The 18697-nt window shown below is 37.7% G+C and overlaps 1 protein-coding gene and 1 long non-coding RNA gene across 3 annotated transcripts in view; one reads left to right on the top strand and one right to left on the bottom strand.

The window, feature by feature from the left end:
• Positions 1-364: 364 nt before the first annotated feature.
• On the bottom strand, positions 365-1895 carry LOC309481950. The gene is made up of 2 exons (XR_014200152.1): positions 1660-1895; positions 365-876 (listed from the first exon to the last, which is right to left on the bottom strand). It is a non-coding gene; the product is annotated as an uncharacterized lncRNA (long non-coding RNA).
• An 11199-nt stretch (positions 1896-13094) lies between these two features.
• pde4dip (phosphodiesterase 4D interacting protein) overlaps positions 13095-18697 on the top strand; it is a 66415-nt gene continuing 60812 nt past the window's right edge. The window contains exon 1 of one of the 2 annotated variants that reach the window (XM_082148683.1): positions 13095-13300. In XM_082148683.1, the coding sequence (XP_082004809.1) occupies positions 13254-13300 (47 nt within the window). In that variant the 5' untranslated portion in view covers positions 13095-13253. Of the gene's footprint in view, positions 13301-16346; positions 16738-18697 lie in introns of those variants that run through there. The other variant, XM_082148684.1, reaches the window with a different exon arrangement.

Genomic DNA, 18697 nt, shown 5'->3' with positions numbered 1-18697 from the left:
TGATGGTTGTCGATGTCCTTTAAAATTGGGTCTGATACTATGTGAGAGGATAATGTGTTTTTGGATTTATCCGACAATAGTTTTTACCTGTTTGAACTTTTGGCAGGTAAAATCTTCCCGTGGAATGCACTAAGCAACACATTCGTGCTGTTCAATATAATTTTTGAGCATTGTGCAATACTATGCAATGCCGCTGAGCTATGTATTACTTTTTGTGCTAATCCTGCCTGAACTCCTGAAATCTCAGGACTTTTTGTTTTAGCAAATGTTGATTTCTCATGTACAGAGAAAGAAAATGTCCCACTTTTTAGAGCATTTCAAATCAAACTGAATTTATAATCTGTTTTTTTTGTTTTTTGCTGCAGCAGCAGTAGCAGCATGTGAAGATTAGGCACAATAAACACCCCCAAATGTTTCAATTGATTATTTTCAATTTAATTGCAAGTTAAATCATTTTTTTAACAGAAGCTCATTACATTCAGTGTTATGGTGTATTATATTATTTTATATATTATATATATATATATTATAATATCTGTACTGAACGGGTTACTAGGTGTGTTAAGTACAGATTAGATTCTAGATCTGATATACTTTTAATTTGCTGGGCGTGCAATGTGATGAACTTTTTGAGCATGAATTTCAGTTTTGTTGTTTACTCACGCAGATCATTGCAATGTCTTTAACCCTGAATCTTTTAGACTCAATATTTGTTTACATGAGTACATTTGTACGATGTGATCATTTTGGGGAAATTTAGAGCATTTCAGTTTTAAGACCGGCTACCAGTTTTGTCCTGTATAATACGAACAGACAGCCACAAGCATGTTTGTCACACAATATGGTGGAAAGTGAATCCCGGTTGCCCCTTTATTTCTATGGGGAAAACAAAGAAAAATTTTCATATATATGAGGTATTTATATAGAAGAACAACATGCCCAACATTTTTTCTTTTTTTGCACTTCAAATAAAGCAAAACAAATCCAAAACTGTATTTTTTTTTAAACACCAAACAAACTGAATAAAAGAAAACTGTGTTGATGAATACAAGCAAATCAGTGATGAAAAATAAGAGATGCTTGCAGAATCCCTCAAAACATGCATGTCTGCACCCTGCCCTATTTTGCAGATTTAATTACAACTAAAACAAGTTAATTTAGTCTGATGGGATTTTTTTTAATAAACCAAGAATGCAATATATTCGATGTACTTCTATATAATGATCATCATTCATTGTTCTAACAGTTAAAATATAATGTATGTGAGTGTAGCAAAACCTGAAATGGCAAAAAGTGATTGCGTGACATATTCTTTATATCTCTATGTTATTTACTTATTTATTAATCACCTGGTGATATCACATATTGAAACTCGCAAATGCTATTCAGTATAGTCAAACCCAGTTTCACAATGAGCAAGACTAGAAGCGCTAGAAATTCTGGGAAATTCACTTGTTATTATTTCCCATCATTATTGCCGGCCTGACCTATTGAAAATGCTTTCTGAGGTCCGTGTTTACACCCACGGGCGTTGATTAGTGACATGACTCATGTGTGTGTGTGTGTGTGTGTGTGTGTGTATGCAAGTGCCTTGTTCTCAGTCCAGACTATTGCATACTCTCCATGCTGTGATGCTCAGGTCAGGTCGAAGCGTCTCACCTTTCAGGCAGCCAGGCCCTGCTGACCTGAAGTGCTTCCAGATGTGTGTAGGCTGTGACCCGCTCGCCCCACCACCTCAGGCCTGGGGCCCGGGCCCCCTCCATCAGGGCTGACAGCATCCCCCTCGGATGGGTGTACGCGCAGCCGCCCGAGCAGATGACATACAAACACCTCACCCCCTCAGCACCACATCTGGAGCCTATTACAGAGGAGACAGTCAAAGTGAGCATGGGGGGGAAGAGTCTGAACAAGCGTATGTGAGGAATATATGCATGATAAGGTGGAGATGTTTGGAGTATATCTGAGTGTGTGTATGCGTCTACTTATTTCCTGTGACCTTTTTCGTCTCTTGAATCTCCCTTCTTGTCTTTTTTCCTTTGCTCCATAACAAATCTACCGCCTTCCATGTGAGCCCTCTGGCTATTGGCTAAGGCGCTGAGAACATGTGGCCACAGCCAGTTTATTAATGTGAGCTTGGATTGGGGTTTGCACAAAACTAAAAGTTACTTGTCTTTTGCAAAATACAGTCCAGCTGTTTACAGTGTGCGGTAGAAGCGAATGCCAAGGCGGCATTGTGTGCTGACATACTCTGACGCTGAACGGAGTTGAATGAAATGTGTTTTTGCCGTGCAGAGTTCACTGACCACAATCCACCTGCTGGGAACATAGAATCATCTTTATGACAAAAAACATAGCACTTTGGCCTTTCAGATGGATTGATTGGCATTTTAAATGTATGTTTAATGTGCAAGTCTTGGTGAAATTCCCTTGTGTAGTTTTACTTTCTTTGAGTTCACATTGCACTATGAAAATGAGCTGTTCGTACTTCGTAGAGCTTTAAAATGAACTTTAAATTTCAAGTTATTATTTAAAATCTGGAACATTTTATTTTACCTTGTGTTACCTGGATGAGAGATTATATTTAACTTGCAGTTTACATCGGTGTTAAGAAATTTTCACGGATTTTTTCAAGTTCAAATGCTGCCTTCACGCGCTATCGGAATTATCGTAATACTGATTGATTGAGTTTCCTTGCTCGAGGATAGTTTTGATACGTTCCCGAGGTGGGGGAAACTTTAAACTTTCTACATAGGCTAAACTTCAAACATGGCGGAGGAGAACGATTGTTGCTGTGACTGGTATTCACAGCAAGGCCTACATTGCCTTCTTGTCATTAAAGTAGTGCATGTTTACTAAGGCTATATAATATCCATTTGAAGCGTAGCCTATTGTATGTTTTATACACAGCGAAAGCAGCATGTGTTTGACCGAAATTCCAGAAGAGTATAGCGGTTGTCAGTGAATGGGACGTTAAATATAATTTTGGCTTTAATAAGATTTTCCCATACAGACCCTCTGGTCTCCTTGTTTCGATATTTTTCCGACAACAAAAAAGAAAAGAAAAAAGAAAAACGTGAATGCGCGAGCTCATAAGCACGATTTCAGAAAAGGAAGTAGATAATTTCCGATACTTTTATCATCTCCTCCATCCTCACGAGAAAGACATGCGCGCGCCCCCTGAAGACAGAATAGGATAAACGCGCGTTTTACTGTCTTGCATTAGCGTAATTCGTGTTATTTTACGTAAATAATATTATTTTGGAAATATGTGATAGCCTAAGTAAAGTAACTGTTATTTAACTAAAAGTCGTTACCTGTGTTATATATGATTAGACGATTTTTAGAATGTATACACACTTAATTAATAATTAACGTGACAAACAATGGTCAAACAATGCATATTAATTGTGCCCCAGTGCATGCTGGGAAAAAGACCAACAATTCTGAATAAAAAAACAACCTTTTTTCAACTCACCTGATGCTTGCTGGTGTGAATTAAAAATATGAGCAGGCTATGTTGTAGGTAAAATAAAAGCAGCATCAAGTGGTAGCCTATTAACTGTGTTAAATAATCATGTATTTGTTATATTTTCAGCTTCATTTGATTGATTAAGAATTAAAAAAAATGTTTTAACATTACTGGCACTCTGTTCTAGTGTTGTTGTTTTTTTTACCTTGACCTCACGCAAACTTGCTGAAATCAGAGAGAGTGACTCCCCCATGGCAGCTTTCTAATTTGCTGCACTTTTACTGTGTCTGTAATTACAGGTTGTCGCTACAATTTCAAAGGATGCTAATTATTATATACTCTAGATTTGGGGGATGTTAACTGGCTATTTGGACATCTCAGGCTTGGATGAATATGTATTTTCATTTCTATCTCTTAAACAAACCACCAGCGCGCACAAGTCTGGTGGCTGATGTGACATCTGTCTTCATCATCATCACCATATAATCAACTTCAGCTTCCCCCGGCACGAAAAGTCACATCTATTCCCTCAACAGCTGAACAATTTAAAATATGTGCTGTTAAAAGGCTTTTATTTATAAATGGGGCAATGGAGAAGTGGATTGGGGTTTGGGTTTACATGGCTCAGAGCAAAACACATGTGAGCCCTGGCCTAGCCTGGTGACAGCTTTCAACTCTCTCTGTTCTGGAGTGAGGAACGGAGAAGAAATGCAGACCAAAACATCTTTCCCTCTTGCCAAATTACTTCAGAGCAAAAATCTGTCTTTCCTTCTGTGTGGCTTGGCTTTGCATAAATTAAAAAACTATTTTTTTTTAAACCTAATGGAGTACAGTTAACCATTTAGTTGACCTTGAAGGGGTCAATGAACAGCAGAAAAACCGCCCACAAAACCTCGCACAATACAACTTTAACATCATAGGATGTCCTGTTACTTTATCCTCTACAGTAAAAGACCTGGGTGTTATACTCGATTGCAACCTGTCTTTTGAAAATCATATTTCATATGTTACAAAAACAGCCTTTTTCCACCTTAGAAACATTGCTAAGCTACGTTTACATTTACATTTACATTTATTCATTTAGCTGACGCTTCTATCCAAAGCGACTTACAATTGCTATATATGTCAGAGGTCGCACGCCTCTGGAGCAACTAGGGGTTAAGTGTCTTGCTCAGGGACACATTGGTGTCTCACAGTGGATTCGAACCCGGGTCTCTCACACCAAAGGCATGTGTCTTATCCATTGCGCCACAACCACCCCACGTTATATGCTATCAGTGTCTGATGCAGAAAAGTTAGTTCATGCATTCATGACCTCGAGACTGGATTACTGTAATGCTTTATTAGCTGGTTGTCCTGCATCCTCAATAAACAAGCTACAGTTAGTCCAAAATGCCGCCGCTAGAGTTCTTACGAGATCAAGAAAATATGATCATATAACACCGATTTTATCATCACTGCATTGGTTACCTATAAAGCTCCGTATTAATTATAAGATATTGCTACTGACTTACAAAGCCCTAAACGGCTTAGCTCCAGTCTATTTAACGGATCTTCTATCGCCCTATAATCCATCGCGCTCTTTAAGATCACTAAATTCAAGGCTTTTGGTCATACCCAGGATATCCAGAACCACCAAAGGAGGGAGAGCATTTTCACATTTGGCTCCAAAACTCTGGAATAGTCTTCCTGATACTGTTCGTTGCTCAGACTCGCTCTCCCAGTTTAAAACTAGATTAAAGTCGCATCTCTTCAGCCAGGCATTCATATAATCCTACAGTTCAAACTACAATCCGGCCTCTAGCTCATAAATGCCAGAGGAGAACTGGCCCCCGACTGAGCCTGGGTTCTCCCAAGGTTTTTTTTTTTTCTCCATTAGGTCACCTGATGGAGTTTTAGGACACCATTAGGTCACTTGATGGAGTTTTTCGGTTCCTTGCCACTGTTGCCTTTGGCTTGCTCAGTTGGGGATATTTTGGGGATATTTAATATAATTTTATCAATCAATAAATTCCTCTTGAAAAAAACTTTGTTGTATTATTTTAATTTAATACTGTGAAGCTGCTTTGATACAATCTGTATTGTGAAAAGCGCTATACAAATAAACTTGACTTGACTTGACTTGACTTTGAGACATGAGGTTATTTAACGCTTTGCAGACTCTGCTGTGTGTGTTAATATGCTCTGAAGGAGGCGTGGCTTTGGAGACGCTCTAAGGGAGGGCGGGATCTTATGCTTTCAAAGCTAGCTCGCTATTGCTAGTCTCTCCGAAATTGCCTACCCTACCTTTAAGTCCAAGGATAAAATATTGAGTGGGTGTCACATGAAGAATTAATACTTTTCTCAAATCTTATGAATGGCATGTTAATGTACTGTTATTTGACAGATGTAAATATCTCCATAGACTCAACAAACACATGACAGATGACAAGCTCATGAGCACCATCCTGTGGCGTAATTACAGATGCACTTGGCCCTTTTATACCAGAAGCAAAACTATTCAACTGAATGAGTAGACTTTTATTGAAAGGAAGTGGTTAGAAATAACATTTATTTATGCTATGCTTCGCCAGCACTGGGAAAGCTTGACTGGAAACTACAAGATCCATTCCAAGATACCTAGTCTAATACAAGCACGCTTCCTTTTTACATAAAGGTTGCTGTTCTCACAAAAATGTTAGCATATTACCAAAATGGAGAGAAAAAGCATTTCTCAAACAAGATGAAACCTGAAGTTCCCACTTTACCTTGCTGACAGGATCTGAGGCCTTGTCATTTGCTGATATATTCAAGAAGTGTGGAGCGGGCTGTTTAGGCTGACCTCTGTGTTTAAACTATCACTAATTTGAGCTGGATAACTTCCTGCTTTCATTACTCTTGCCAGCAGGGCCAAGATGACAGAAAGTCCCAGCGGCGCCGGCCTGCTGGAGAGGAAGCAGTGCTGTGACAACGGCGCCCGAGTCAAACACAAAGGTCAACAACCAGCGTGCACCCGAATCTCCCTAGTGCCGTTTAAAACCGCAGGACAACGTAAATAAGTTGTGTCACACCATTTCCTCAGGTTTTAAAAGAAAGGTCATTCCTGGAGAGGATAATTTAAGATGTTAATTCAGACATATGATTAGTTCTTCATCAAAGGTCCTATGTAAGGAAGCCATTCATTAGGATTATGATGACTAAGGCTATGCTGTTTCAGACTTAAATGCATACTTGTGTAGGAAAAGAAATCAAAGTTACCTAGACAAAAGCGATAGAAATACAAGGTATGAGGTCAGCTGGAGACCCTCAGCAAACATAAGCATCAAAAGAAAAGATCAAGAGCTTTTGTTTTAGGAATCCCCCTACACTTTAAGTAACAGTTCGCTTTATATTACATAGAAGAGTCTATTCTTTTAACTTTACAGGGAGGAAGTAATCTGGTCATTAATCTTTATTAAAGCCTCAGTATATCATATCTTCTCCAAACAGCCGATGCTTAGATCTGCTTACCAATGGTTTTTATCTTCCAAAAGTGGGAGAAATCATTTTCTCTCTCTCTCACAATCACTCTTTTTTCCCCCCTGTGTTAGTTTGGGGTAGGTTTTCTATTTCAGAATTATCTCTACTGTGTAAATGAGGGTGCCGGGGTATATACATGGTGAAATGAATATTATTGTCACATCTCGAGCCAGGTCAAATTCCCCACCAAATGTGCAATTTGGGGATGACGCCTGCCACGGAAAGTCTGCCTTTAATTTTCTCTACTGGCACACACACCGACATGTGCACGCACATAGCACATGTACACACATACATACAGATGCTTGCAAAGACAGAAGAAGAAAGAGACAGGAGAAGAGAGTGCAGAACAGAGCAGTGCAAGCATTTATTCTGCTCAGTGTCTGTTTTACAGTAAGTTGCCTATAGTGCTGCATGAGACTCACCGAAAGGGACTTTATTAAACAATGGTATAAATGCCAATGAAATACTGTAAAATAGCTTAAATGTAATCATCTACAACTGTTTTGTTTTATTTTGATGAAGGAAAGGTAAGATTGATTTCCTCTCATGGCTGCATCCGAAATCACATACTCATTGGTACTTATTTTGAGTAAGTAACTGACCGCTAAAAAAGTAAGTTCTATATAGTATGAGTGTGTGTAGTATGAATGTAATCTATACTACATTCGTCAGTTACGTCTCTTCACTGCCATTTATAAATCCTCTCCCGTGGCCACATGGGATAGTAAAGTGTCCTTCGTATGCACTCTTCAAAATCTCGCCGGAAGAGGTCATCTGGGTACTTTTTGCATACTCTTATACTGTAAAAATTCGGACATACTTCTTTTGTCACATACTGTTTTTCGCCTACTACAGTATATGGTAGGGAAGTATGCAATTTTCGAAGCAGCCAATGTATTAGGTTCTGTATGACACTCATCTATTTTGATAGTTCATATATAATTTCTTTCTTCTGCTGAACACAAAAGTTAAAAGATGTATATGATATTTCCCCCCAAAATTTAAATGTTCTCACCCTCAATTTCAAACCTGTAGGAGATTCTTTTTTTCTGCTGAACACAAAAGAAGATATTTTGAAGAATGTCGGAAACCAAACAGTTGATGAGCTCCATTTAATCCCCATTTAAGATTAAATGGAGCTCATCAACTGTTTGGTTTCCGACATTCTTCAAAATATCTTCTTTTGTGTTCAGCAGAAAAAAAGAATCTCCTACAGGTTTGAAATTGAGGGTGAGAACATTTAAATTTTGGGGGGAAATATCATATACATCTTTTAACTTCTAACTTCAAACATTTAGAACACTGTGTCATCAGCAAAACTGCAAAAGTGAGCAAAACGATCAAAGATGTCTGTCTAGACTGGAGCATGCAGAAAAACAAGGGAAAAGCAGCACAGTTGAATGCAAAAATGTGTTCTGTGTGACTCCAAGTGAAAAGTTGCGAGCATTTATTTCTTTGCCCATATATGCTGCCAGTTAAATTCCAGAATGAATTGGCTTATTTTAGACTGCACGATATTTGCGTTAAGAAATATCCTTAAGAAAAGAGGAATGTTTCATGCTCTATATAGGGCATTATGTGTTTGGATCCGGTCCATGTAATTTTCTAACTAACCCAGAAGTCAATTCTTTCTCACTGAGCTGAAATATTCATCTTGCCTGTTGCCACTGCCTATAGCCTACACAATCCATGAATGTAGACTAACAAACAAAGTAATAATTTATGATCAACAAAACATTCAGCCATCCGCCTGCAGGCTTTGATGTAAAATCAGGGATTGACTGGAGTTTAAAAACTGGTTTATAGGGCGGATGCACAGAACTGCACTGCTAAAACTGGGTTCCCATTCACACTAATGAACATAACATTCCTTGAGTCTGTAATATTGTATCAAACATGTTTATTAATAATTTTAACTCAAGTTCAGCACATCTGGAGCCTGTTTTAAAATTTATAGACGTGACTTTTGATATATTAGGCTTTGTTTAACATTATTAATCAAAAGTAGGCCTATATTTATATAAGACTAGTTATTTACAAGGGCCTATGAATAAATTCTAAAATTTTTCAAGCATGTATCCCGTGAGGCTTGTAAATCATTTGGCTCATAAAGATATGCGCAAGTATTTAAAACTCAGTTTGTTGATGTTTTTATATTGGCATTCATTGAAAGAAAGCGGCCCCAAAAGCCACAGGTGAGCATGACGTCTTGGTTCATATTCAACTCTTACACTAAGGGAAAACCTAGTAACCATCTGTCTGCATTTAATGAAAAGCATTCCACCGCCTTTTGAATTAATGAAATATTACACTGAAATGTTCAAGAATATCTTCAGACAGGGTTTATGCGCCAATGAACCTGTTTTGGCTTCCAGGGATGGAGCAATTCTTAGGTTTCCCTAGAATCAGTGGTTTCAGAAACAAAGGAAATCCAACTGTAACTTTCATGTCTTGTAGAATTATTCTTTCTCATACGCAGAAGAAACACTATTATAATGTTGACAATTGCTCTTATAAATAAAATAAAAATATTTATAATCGGAGCTGTATTTTTGCTGCACAAAAACAATGACATATTTTGAATGAATGAACAATTGAATGAACTCAATTAGGGTGATATCAAACCTGAACAGGCAAATTAATACTAAATACAACAAAAACACTCTAATTTACATAAGTGGAACATATAGTAGCCTACATACAGGGAGTCGAATCAGTGAATAATTTTTGCGAAACCGATTCACCAAATCAAATTTCAATTCTCAAGAGTAAATATGAATCAAAAAAGAGGATTCACTAATAGACTGTGATTATTTTAAAAAGTACATTGATATTTAAAAATTAATTTAGTAATTTGAAATAACATTTTAAATTAAAGATACTTAAAATTGGTCAAAAGAATTAATTAACACATTCATTTTTCATGACTGATCATCACTATAGGCTACTAATTTAATCAGCCAGTGTGGATGCCAGACAAAGTCTCTTTACTCTTTACTGTGGATGCCATGGTAAAGAAAACAGTCCATCTATATGCTTTGTTTGTTGTCCAGATGAGGCTTTTCTTGCAGCTTGCGCACCAGCCCTGCTTCTCTGAGGGGAGCACAGTGGAATTTAGTGCATTTCCCCTTTTCGTGCGCTGGACTTGTTCGCTCACTGCCAACTCTGGGCTCCATTTCGCCTCCACATGGATTCTTCCCTCAGGGGTCACCATGACAGCAAGCAGATCGATAATTAGAAAAACAAAAAATAGGAGCCTGTGGACATTGAGGGCAGAGTGTAATATTAACATAGACATTGAGGAATGGCTGACGAATCACAGGCTGTTATGACAGCTCCAAACAAACCCAGGGATGACTGAGGGACAGAGTGATGACTGGGTGAGACAGGGAGGGGCCAGTTAATGACAAAACCCCTCTTACTCACGCACTCAGTCATAAATTGTTCTTTATACATGTAAGGCTGTTACAAACTCAGTAGGGTCAAACGTCTGAGAACACTCAAGAAAATGCTTCTATTTTGCTGTTTTAAAAATCATTTTAATTTAGTTTATGTTTTCAATTATATATAATATTGTAAGCATAACAATTTGAGAACATTTTGATTTGTTTTATTAGTGACCTAAAAATAGTTTAGAAATATTTATCTTATCATATACACACACACCTATGTGAATCTAATGATGTGCTTTAGCAAGTATTGGCCACAAGGTGGCGTTAAAATGCTCAGCAAGCATGGATCTTGGAGGGCTGTGGGTGGCAGGTACCATGTGTTTTTCGTGACCCCAAAACATTTGACAACAATTTGTTTATTTCCATGTTGTTGTGGGTAAATTTTGAAGGTTGGCCTCGTTTGGTAAATGAACTAGTAACTAACACATAATTATGCTTTTCAAGTAAAGTGTTGCTCCAGTAGCGAAAATTGTTTCCTTGCTTACCAAAAAGAAAAACAGAGAACCATAAATAAGCTAAAATCTCTTATCTTAGTGTTCAGCTTACTCATGTTAAGCCACAATCTGTAATTATCTTAGAAAGAGGTCTTAACACATTTAAACATCCAATGTTCTAAAGTAATAAAAAAAATAAAATAAAAAAAAAAGTGCCAGATGTGACCTGAACCGAACTCTTTAGTCAGCATGAAATGGAAGTTGCGATAGTCATGTAATCGTCAAATTGATTGGATGGTTGTGGTTTGCTATTGCTATGATGTAATGTGAGTGACAGGTTGTCACCAGCAAATACATAATCAGATATGAAAAGAGAGGAAGGGGAAGTTATTTTGATTAAAGATTATGGGTGCACAGGAATTAAAAAAAATAATGATTTGCACGAAAAAAACATTTATTATAAATACGGCAATATTCCATAAAAAACAAGAATAGTATATTTTGATTTCATGGTGACTTTGACTCACCTCTATGATCAGTAACTGTTTACTACTTTGTTGATTTCCTCTTTGATAATGTGAGCCATTCCTTTATTGTTCCTTTTTTACTTTTCCCTTGCCTTTCTTTTCTCACTATTCATTAGAGGAGAGAGAGGAATTACTTGACTCTGTTTTAGGTCCTTAGTTATGTAACCAAAGTCTTAATAAGGATGCAACTCAACTGTTTACCCTTTTAGTCAGTAAACTCTATTTTAGGCTTTTGTCCTTTATTCTCAAAACACTGAAATGGCCAACATGTGTTAAATTTATCCACATCTTTCTTCATTGTAGCTATAGAAAAAGAGGCCCAACTGGTCCAAAAGATGTTTCCCTCATGCTGTACTTTTTTCTTTAAATAAATGGTGAATGAAAGACTAAGGACAAAATGCATTTTGTTTTTGCCTGATGAACACCTGAGATTTTTTTTTACTCTTTCTGCATAGTGTCCTGCACCTGTACACACACAATGTGCCATAGTAAGCATAGTTTATAAAAAAAACTAAAAAAAAACTTAAATATATGAACATGAAATATTCATGAGTTCATTGTAACATCTGAGAGACATAACAGAGAGTGCAGTGTCCCGGATGAGCTGCCAGTATTCTGGAATATTTGACCAACCATTATTCTGTAAAAAACAAAACAAAATGGCATATCCTTAAACAGACTGTCCCATTAGCTTAATCAAAACTCTAACTTTTTAATGGAATGTTGCGTTATTTATAGTGCTGGGCAAAGATTAATCGCGATTAATCGCATCCAAAATAAAAGTTTGTGTTTGCATAATATATGTATGTGTACTGTGTATAATTATTTTGTATGTATATATAAATACACACATATGCATGTATATATTTAAGATTTTTTTAATATATAAATTATTTATATTTATATATAATATAAATTATGTATAAATACATATACAATATACATGCAAATATTTCTTAAATAAATACATGCATATGTGTGTATTTATATATAGGCTACAAAATAATTATACACAGTACACACACATATATTGTGCAGACACAAACTTTTATTTTGGATGCGATTAATCGCGATTAATCTTTGCCCAGCACTAGTTATTTATTATCAATAATTTTTCTGTGTACATCCTTTTTTATTTTTCATGTGCTCTCGTAATCTTTAATCAAAATTACTTGATGAAAAAACAACAACAACAAAACAACAACCTGTAACTCAGGATCCCAAATCGAGTCCCGCCCTACATTTTTTCTTGTTCGAAAACTCATTTCATTTTCATTGCATAATTTATTAACACCCACCAGTTTGAAAACACCCACAAATTTAGAAACGCCCACTTTTGTTCCGCAGGAACCTCGGGATATAGCATACGTCACAACAGGGAAGAAAATAAATCCCAATTTTTGTTTCATAGCCAATGGTAATTTGTGTAGGCCCTATATTTATTCTTCGGTAGCTATGTTATTTTCAACGAAAACAGTTCAGTATTTTGCCCACACACACAATAGGCTACAGTTATCCACCAAAAATAATAGCTATAAGCTATAATATTCAACAGTATCAACGGTAAACACAAGCACACGATGAATGAATGTTTTGACAGTAGAGTGAAGAGGGCACGGCCAGCACAAGACTCCTTTGATACGGCTAGCTTCTCCTGACGCGTGCTATACACGGAGCACTGGACCGCGGGGGGGTTTGCTTGCTTGCACTGACTCGACAGACACCAATGACAATGAACTGCGCATCCTCATATTGCATTCGAAGCTATGCGACTGGTTTTATGACATCTGCAACACAATGACAGGTTAATTTACCTTAATTTGACGCGGTATTGTGGATATACAAGGAGGCGCATGAAATATGGACTAATATGGACTGGACAGCGTCCGATGAGCGATACCGGAGAGATGTTGAAAGGTATGTCTGCCTGTCCTCAATGACTGCAAACAAGTTGAAAATGAATTTTTTTTCACGTGTGTTCATGATACAGTTCAAGCTGCAAAGGGTTAATGAAGAAAATAATGACCACGTTGGAGCATGTGTTGACAGAAAATGCAAGCGTCTGTTAATCACGTGTCCATCAGAATTCTGTCATGTTGATCTGTTTAGATATCAATAAGGTTGAATCTGTGCTGAAATGTAAGTCTGTGTTTGGGGTTTAGTGCTCTGCTCTTTGATCACCAGTTTTGCTCTGCACTACACATGAGTGAAGAATAATTAGGATAAGGCTACTAATCCCAGTTATTAGCAAGTGCTTGTCTAGGGTGCTGAAACTATTCCAGTGAAAGAACCATCATGGGTGGAGTGATGTATTTGAAAGGATTTAACCAAATGTTACAGAAAATAATATTGGTGTCTCATAATTATATATATATATATTTTAGAACATTAGGTGTACAAATAAAACCGGGCACGAAAAACAGCTAGTTTTAAGAACATAAAATATCTCTATGCATCCTTACAATGGTACATTTTGATGGTACATTAATCTTCCTTCAAAGTGCACCTAGTAAGCTCCAACTTCCAATTTGAGCATTTGTATTATTACAAGTCATCCATTTAAGTTGGACAAATAATACAAATAATATATTTTTTAAATTTTACATGTATTTTCCATCATATTCAATTCGACTTTGCTTTATCCTTCAAATGCTTGAAACTTGTAAATATGCAATAATACATTATACTCAATAATATATGATTAAATATTAATTTTATGTTAAGATTGAGTTCAATTAATAATACCGTATTTAGTTTTATTGTTCATTTGAAACACAATTTTCCTTTATTGTAATGTCAGTTATCCTGTTTGTGTAGGTCCTGTTACATATATCATCTAAAGTAGATTATTGATCTAAACATAGCTGTAATAAGACATTACTGATGTTCATAATCACAGTTTATGTTCTAGCACATTTATTTTCATCTCAAGATTGTGGGTAAATGCTGCTACAGCATATGTGAGAGCAGCTGTTTGATGTTATGAGCTCTCAATGTCATTTACTTCTGTTAATATTTTCAGTGCTTGATGAGTAGGAATGTTAAAATGACTATGATAATGACTTTCTTAGCAATGCATCTGTTTCCAAATGGCTTTCTAATTGTAATTGACATAATATTGTGTCTGCTTCTAATTCTACTGTCGCAGATGGACGCATAGCAAGGAATTGTACTAGGAGTTATACAACTTCATTAACAGCTTGTAAAAATGTGACAGAGTTAATTATGGAGTCCATCGCCTCACCCCCTCTTACACACAGACGTATATACAATGATGGGGACATGTCCTGTTTCTAATCAGCCGGTGCAGGGATTGCCTGGGATTCATTCTACACATATGGCAACCCAGAATTTCCCTGTCAGTGCTGCGAATTCATTATATACAAGACATAGAAGCATGAACAATTCCACCAATGAAATGATTAAATAATAATAGCCGTAGCCTGCCGGCTCACACGCCATGTAATAGTCGGTAAACGTAACCATAACATGTGAGGTCATAGATGTCTTAATGCTTGAAAACATTTCACCCACATTATGTTTCAAAAATATTATGGGATAAAAGGGTGCTCAGTTGCTATATATTTATGGTCTATAAAAATACTGGATGAAGTGATGTAATAGCTGTTAGGATCACCTGCTCTGAGGCAAAGTGCTCACTATGAAAGAATCCACTTTTCTGATGTAAAACGGACTATTTGTGGTTAGTTAGGGTCCTGTGTGACTTGTGGTTCTCTGTCAGTCGTACACCCAGCAGCTGGTCCTGGGCAGCTGTTCAAACACAGGGATTTCAGATTGAAGGGTGGGAACATAGTGCAGTCTCAGTGGTAATTACAGGGTTACCGTTGCTCCTGGGTTAGATACACTACCTCTTTCTCTGTTATTGGAAATATACTTGGGTTTAGTGTGATTCTTTCTGTACATTTAATGTGTTCTCTACCTAACTTCAGTTTTATATTCTCCTTAAATCTCAAAGCATTTTTAATCATTCAGTTGAGCTGAGGAGAAACCTCTCAGATAGCCCAAACACAGTCGCATGCTGGCTTTTCTTGAAAGAGTAATGCGTGACATTTCCCAATTCCCAGGCCTGCAAGAAGACCAACGGCAGGCTTAATAAGGAATCAAATGTATAGCTGATGATGAACATGACGATTAATAGCTAGCAGGCTCTTCCAATGTCAATTACATTATTTTACTGGGGGGAGGTTTTGAAATTATGTAACTCGCCTGAATGTTATTTCTTGCTCTAGTCAGTCTGTACCTTTAGAAAAAAAGTGACATAACTGTTCTGAGAAGCTCTATTTAAGCTTCGGATAGTTCACTCTGAAATGAAAATTCTGTCATCATTTGTTAACCTTTATGTCATTGTGTGTATGTTTCTGTATTCACTCTAACCTCCATGAAATTGCATGCTAAATCAGTCACTTTCTCAGTGAGATTGCATGTTTGAAACTGATGTGGATATTTCTGACTAAACTGTTACGCACCTCATTTGCCACTCCCCTGGAAAATATAATGCAATTTCCATTTTAGTCTCCTTTAGTTTAGTCTTAGTCACACACACTGTGGATTTTATAAATCATCCTGGAGCGAGACAGAACCTCACAGTTTGTCTGTGCTATATATATACAGTATGTTCTCAGTTTTTTACAGCTGAGTTAACTTTCAAAGGCTTTTTGAACTCGGTAACATCAGATTCCTCATCTTCAGCAGAAAGAGATAGGCTAATCTTCTTAAATGCTGTGTTTTACCTACAGACCTGTCTGAGCCTGTGTCCCTCAACGCCCCTCCTCTCAGCTCATAGACAGTAACAGCTAGGGGCGAATGGCCCATTTACAATTTAAAGGATGCTCCTCAAGCCTGGGCAGGAAGGCCCAATGTGGGTTTTTTCCAGTTGGAAACAACACACCCTCCTCCCCACACATACACAGAAAAACCTGTATTTGAGCATGCACGAACAGATCATTCTTTCAGGGCAAGCCAGTGGCGCTCTGAGTGTGTGTGTACCCTCACCTCTGTGCTGTTTACCACTTAACAACCCTGTATGTGTTTCACTGACTTCTGGTCTGGCCTTGCCACGTCAAATGACCGTCTCTTGTCTGCCGTCCAGAGAGAAATAGTAGCTTTTCCCTGCATGTGTGTGTGTGTGCGCGCTTGTGTTTGGTTGGACTCCTGACCAGCCTGGTCTTTGGAAATGAAGATTTCTTCACTAAAACACTGGATTGAGATCAGAGCCACAGAAGAGAGCCTGGCTGTTTCCCTCTTTAGAAGCTGAGTTTGTTCCTGTCTGTTCTTTTTTAACTTTCCTGTGGTTTGGATGTCGCAAAGATGAGTGGATTTTTGTATCGTGGCAGGTAAGGTATTCACCTCGAAACAGAGCGGGAAACATATACTTCAGGAGAGAAAACAGCTTGCTTTCGGTTTTTGAGGAATTCGTTTTTATATTGCTGTGTGTTCCACCATGTCTTTGGGATTTGTTTGTTGTTAGAGTTTGAATCCAGGCATAACTCGCCGTAATTTGAAAAATGTGGGAGTACAATGTCTGGTTTGCCTCATCTTAAGGCTGAAATCATTACAAAAGCACACTTTGCATGAGTTAATTAAGTAAATACATTTTTTAAATGCCATTTATGTTTAAGCAACTCCGAATGTTTGGGAATACTAAACTATGCCCCTCTGTTTATGCAATACCACTGTTTAAACAGCATTCACGTTTGAGCAGACCATTTGTCATGTTAGTGTGGGGGAGTTCATTTCTCAGCTGACCACCAGCGTGATTATGAGCGACCTAGAGCAGGTGGTCATGACTCAGGGATCTTCTTGGCAACTGAAGCTATTGGACATGTTTTGTTTGTATGTGATGAAGCTGTCCTTCTCTATGGAAAATCTGACTGCAATGGTGGCTGTTTAGAGAAACAAAGAGGTTCGTTACAAACTTTTAGCATAGGCCCATCCCCCACAGTATGCACACCTTTGTGGGTGGATCGTTGCCGGCATGGTGAAGCTGTTGGCACCCTTGTTTAGCTGTGTGTGGAAGACCATCTGTTTTTTTCTCTTTTGCTTGCTGAACCCTTCTGTCTGTCACTCTCTATGGGGCAATAATGTGAGATGGATGTTCTTTGGCTTTTAGGAGAATATGAGATCTTTTAAGTGTTTGATATGGATCATGTAAATTAGGCGCCCGACTCTTTGTCTTTCGGATCAAAGTGAGGAAATTGAATGGTCGGCCCCATCTGTCACACTATTGTCTAGGCTGTATTATTGCCTGAACCCATTTATTGGATAAGTGTGAAGAGCTCAGCTAATGTGCACGACAGACATCATCTATTCTAATGGGCCTTTAGGAATGGGCCAGGGGTATATAGTTTGGAAGTGGTATTGAAAAGATCAAGAGAGGAAGACTAATGGCGCTTTTCCATTACCAGTACCAGCTCAACTCGACTCGACTCGACTCGACTCGACTCAGCTCGGCTCGGCTCGCTTTTCGCTCCGTTTTCCATTGCAGATAGTACCTCCACAATAGTACCTGGTCGTCATAGCGACGCCGCAGGAAACTGCCGTGACTTAATCTTTTACGGGAGACGCGCGAGACACACCCGCTACCCACACACACAGGACAATGGAGGAAATCGAGTGTATGCTGTTTTTGGATGTTTTTGTTTTTGTTTTTGCTGTTTTTTATTCAGGATACTCCGTCTGGCGCGTGCAATGATGACGCAGTGAATAGTGACGATTCTCTGTGACCAATCAGCAGTCTGCCGTGTTTTCACGTCACATTTTAGTATCGCCTCAGCTCGCCTCAGCTCGCTTGGAACCTCGCCGGAGGTGGTACGAAAAAAAGTACCTGGAAGCAGGTACAGGTACAACTTTTACACAGTGGAAAACCAAACAGAGTCGAGTCGAGTCGAGGCGAGCCGAGGCGAGCTGGTACTGTGTAGTGGAAAAGCGCCATAACTGTATTTATGAACATTCACTGGATATACATTACAGGCCAAAAGTTTGGAAACATTATTTTTAATGTTTTTGAAAGAAGTTTCTTCTGCTCATCAAGCCTGCATTTATTTGATCAAAAATACAGAAAAAAATAATAATATTGTGATATATTATTACAATTTAAAATAATTGGTTTTCAATTTATTATACTTTAAATGATCATTTATTTCTGTGATGCAAAGCTGAATTTTCAGGATCATTACTCCAGTCTATCACATGATCCTTTAGAAATCATTCTAATATTTCATTATCAAAGTTGGAAACAGTTAACACTTAATATTTTTTCATAACCTGTGATACTTTTTTAGGATAGCCTACTTT

The sequence above is a fragment of the Leuciscus leuciscus genome (genome assembly GCF_965113295.1).
Source record: "Leuciscus leuciscus genome assembly, chromosome: 19".
NCBI lineage: Eukaryota > Metazoa > Chordata > Actinopteri > Cypriniformes > Leuciscidae > Leuciscus > Leuciscus leuciscus.
This window is presented reverse-complemented; position numbering and strand designations above follow the sequence as displayed.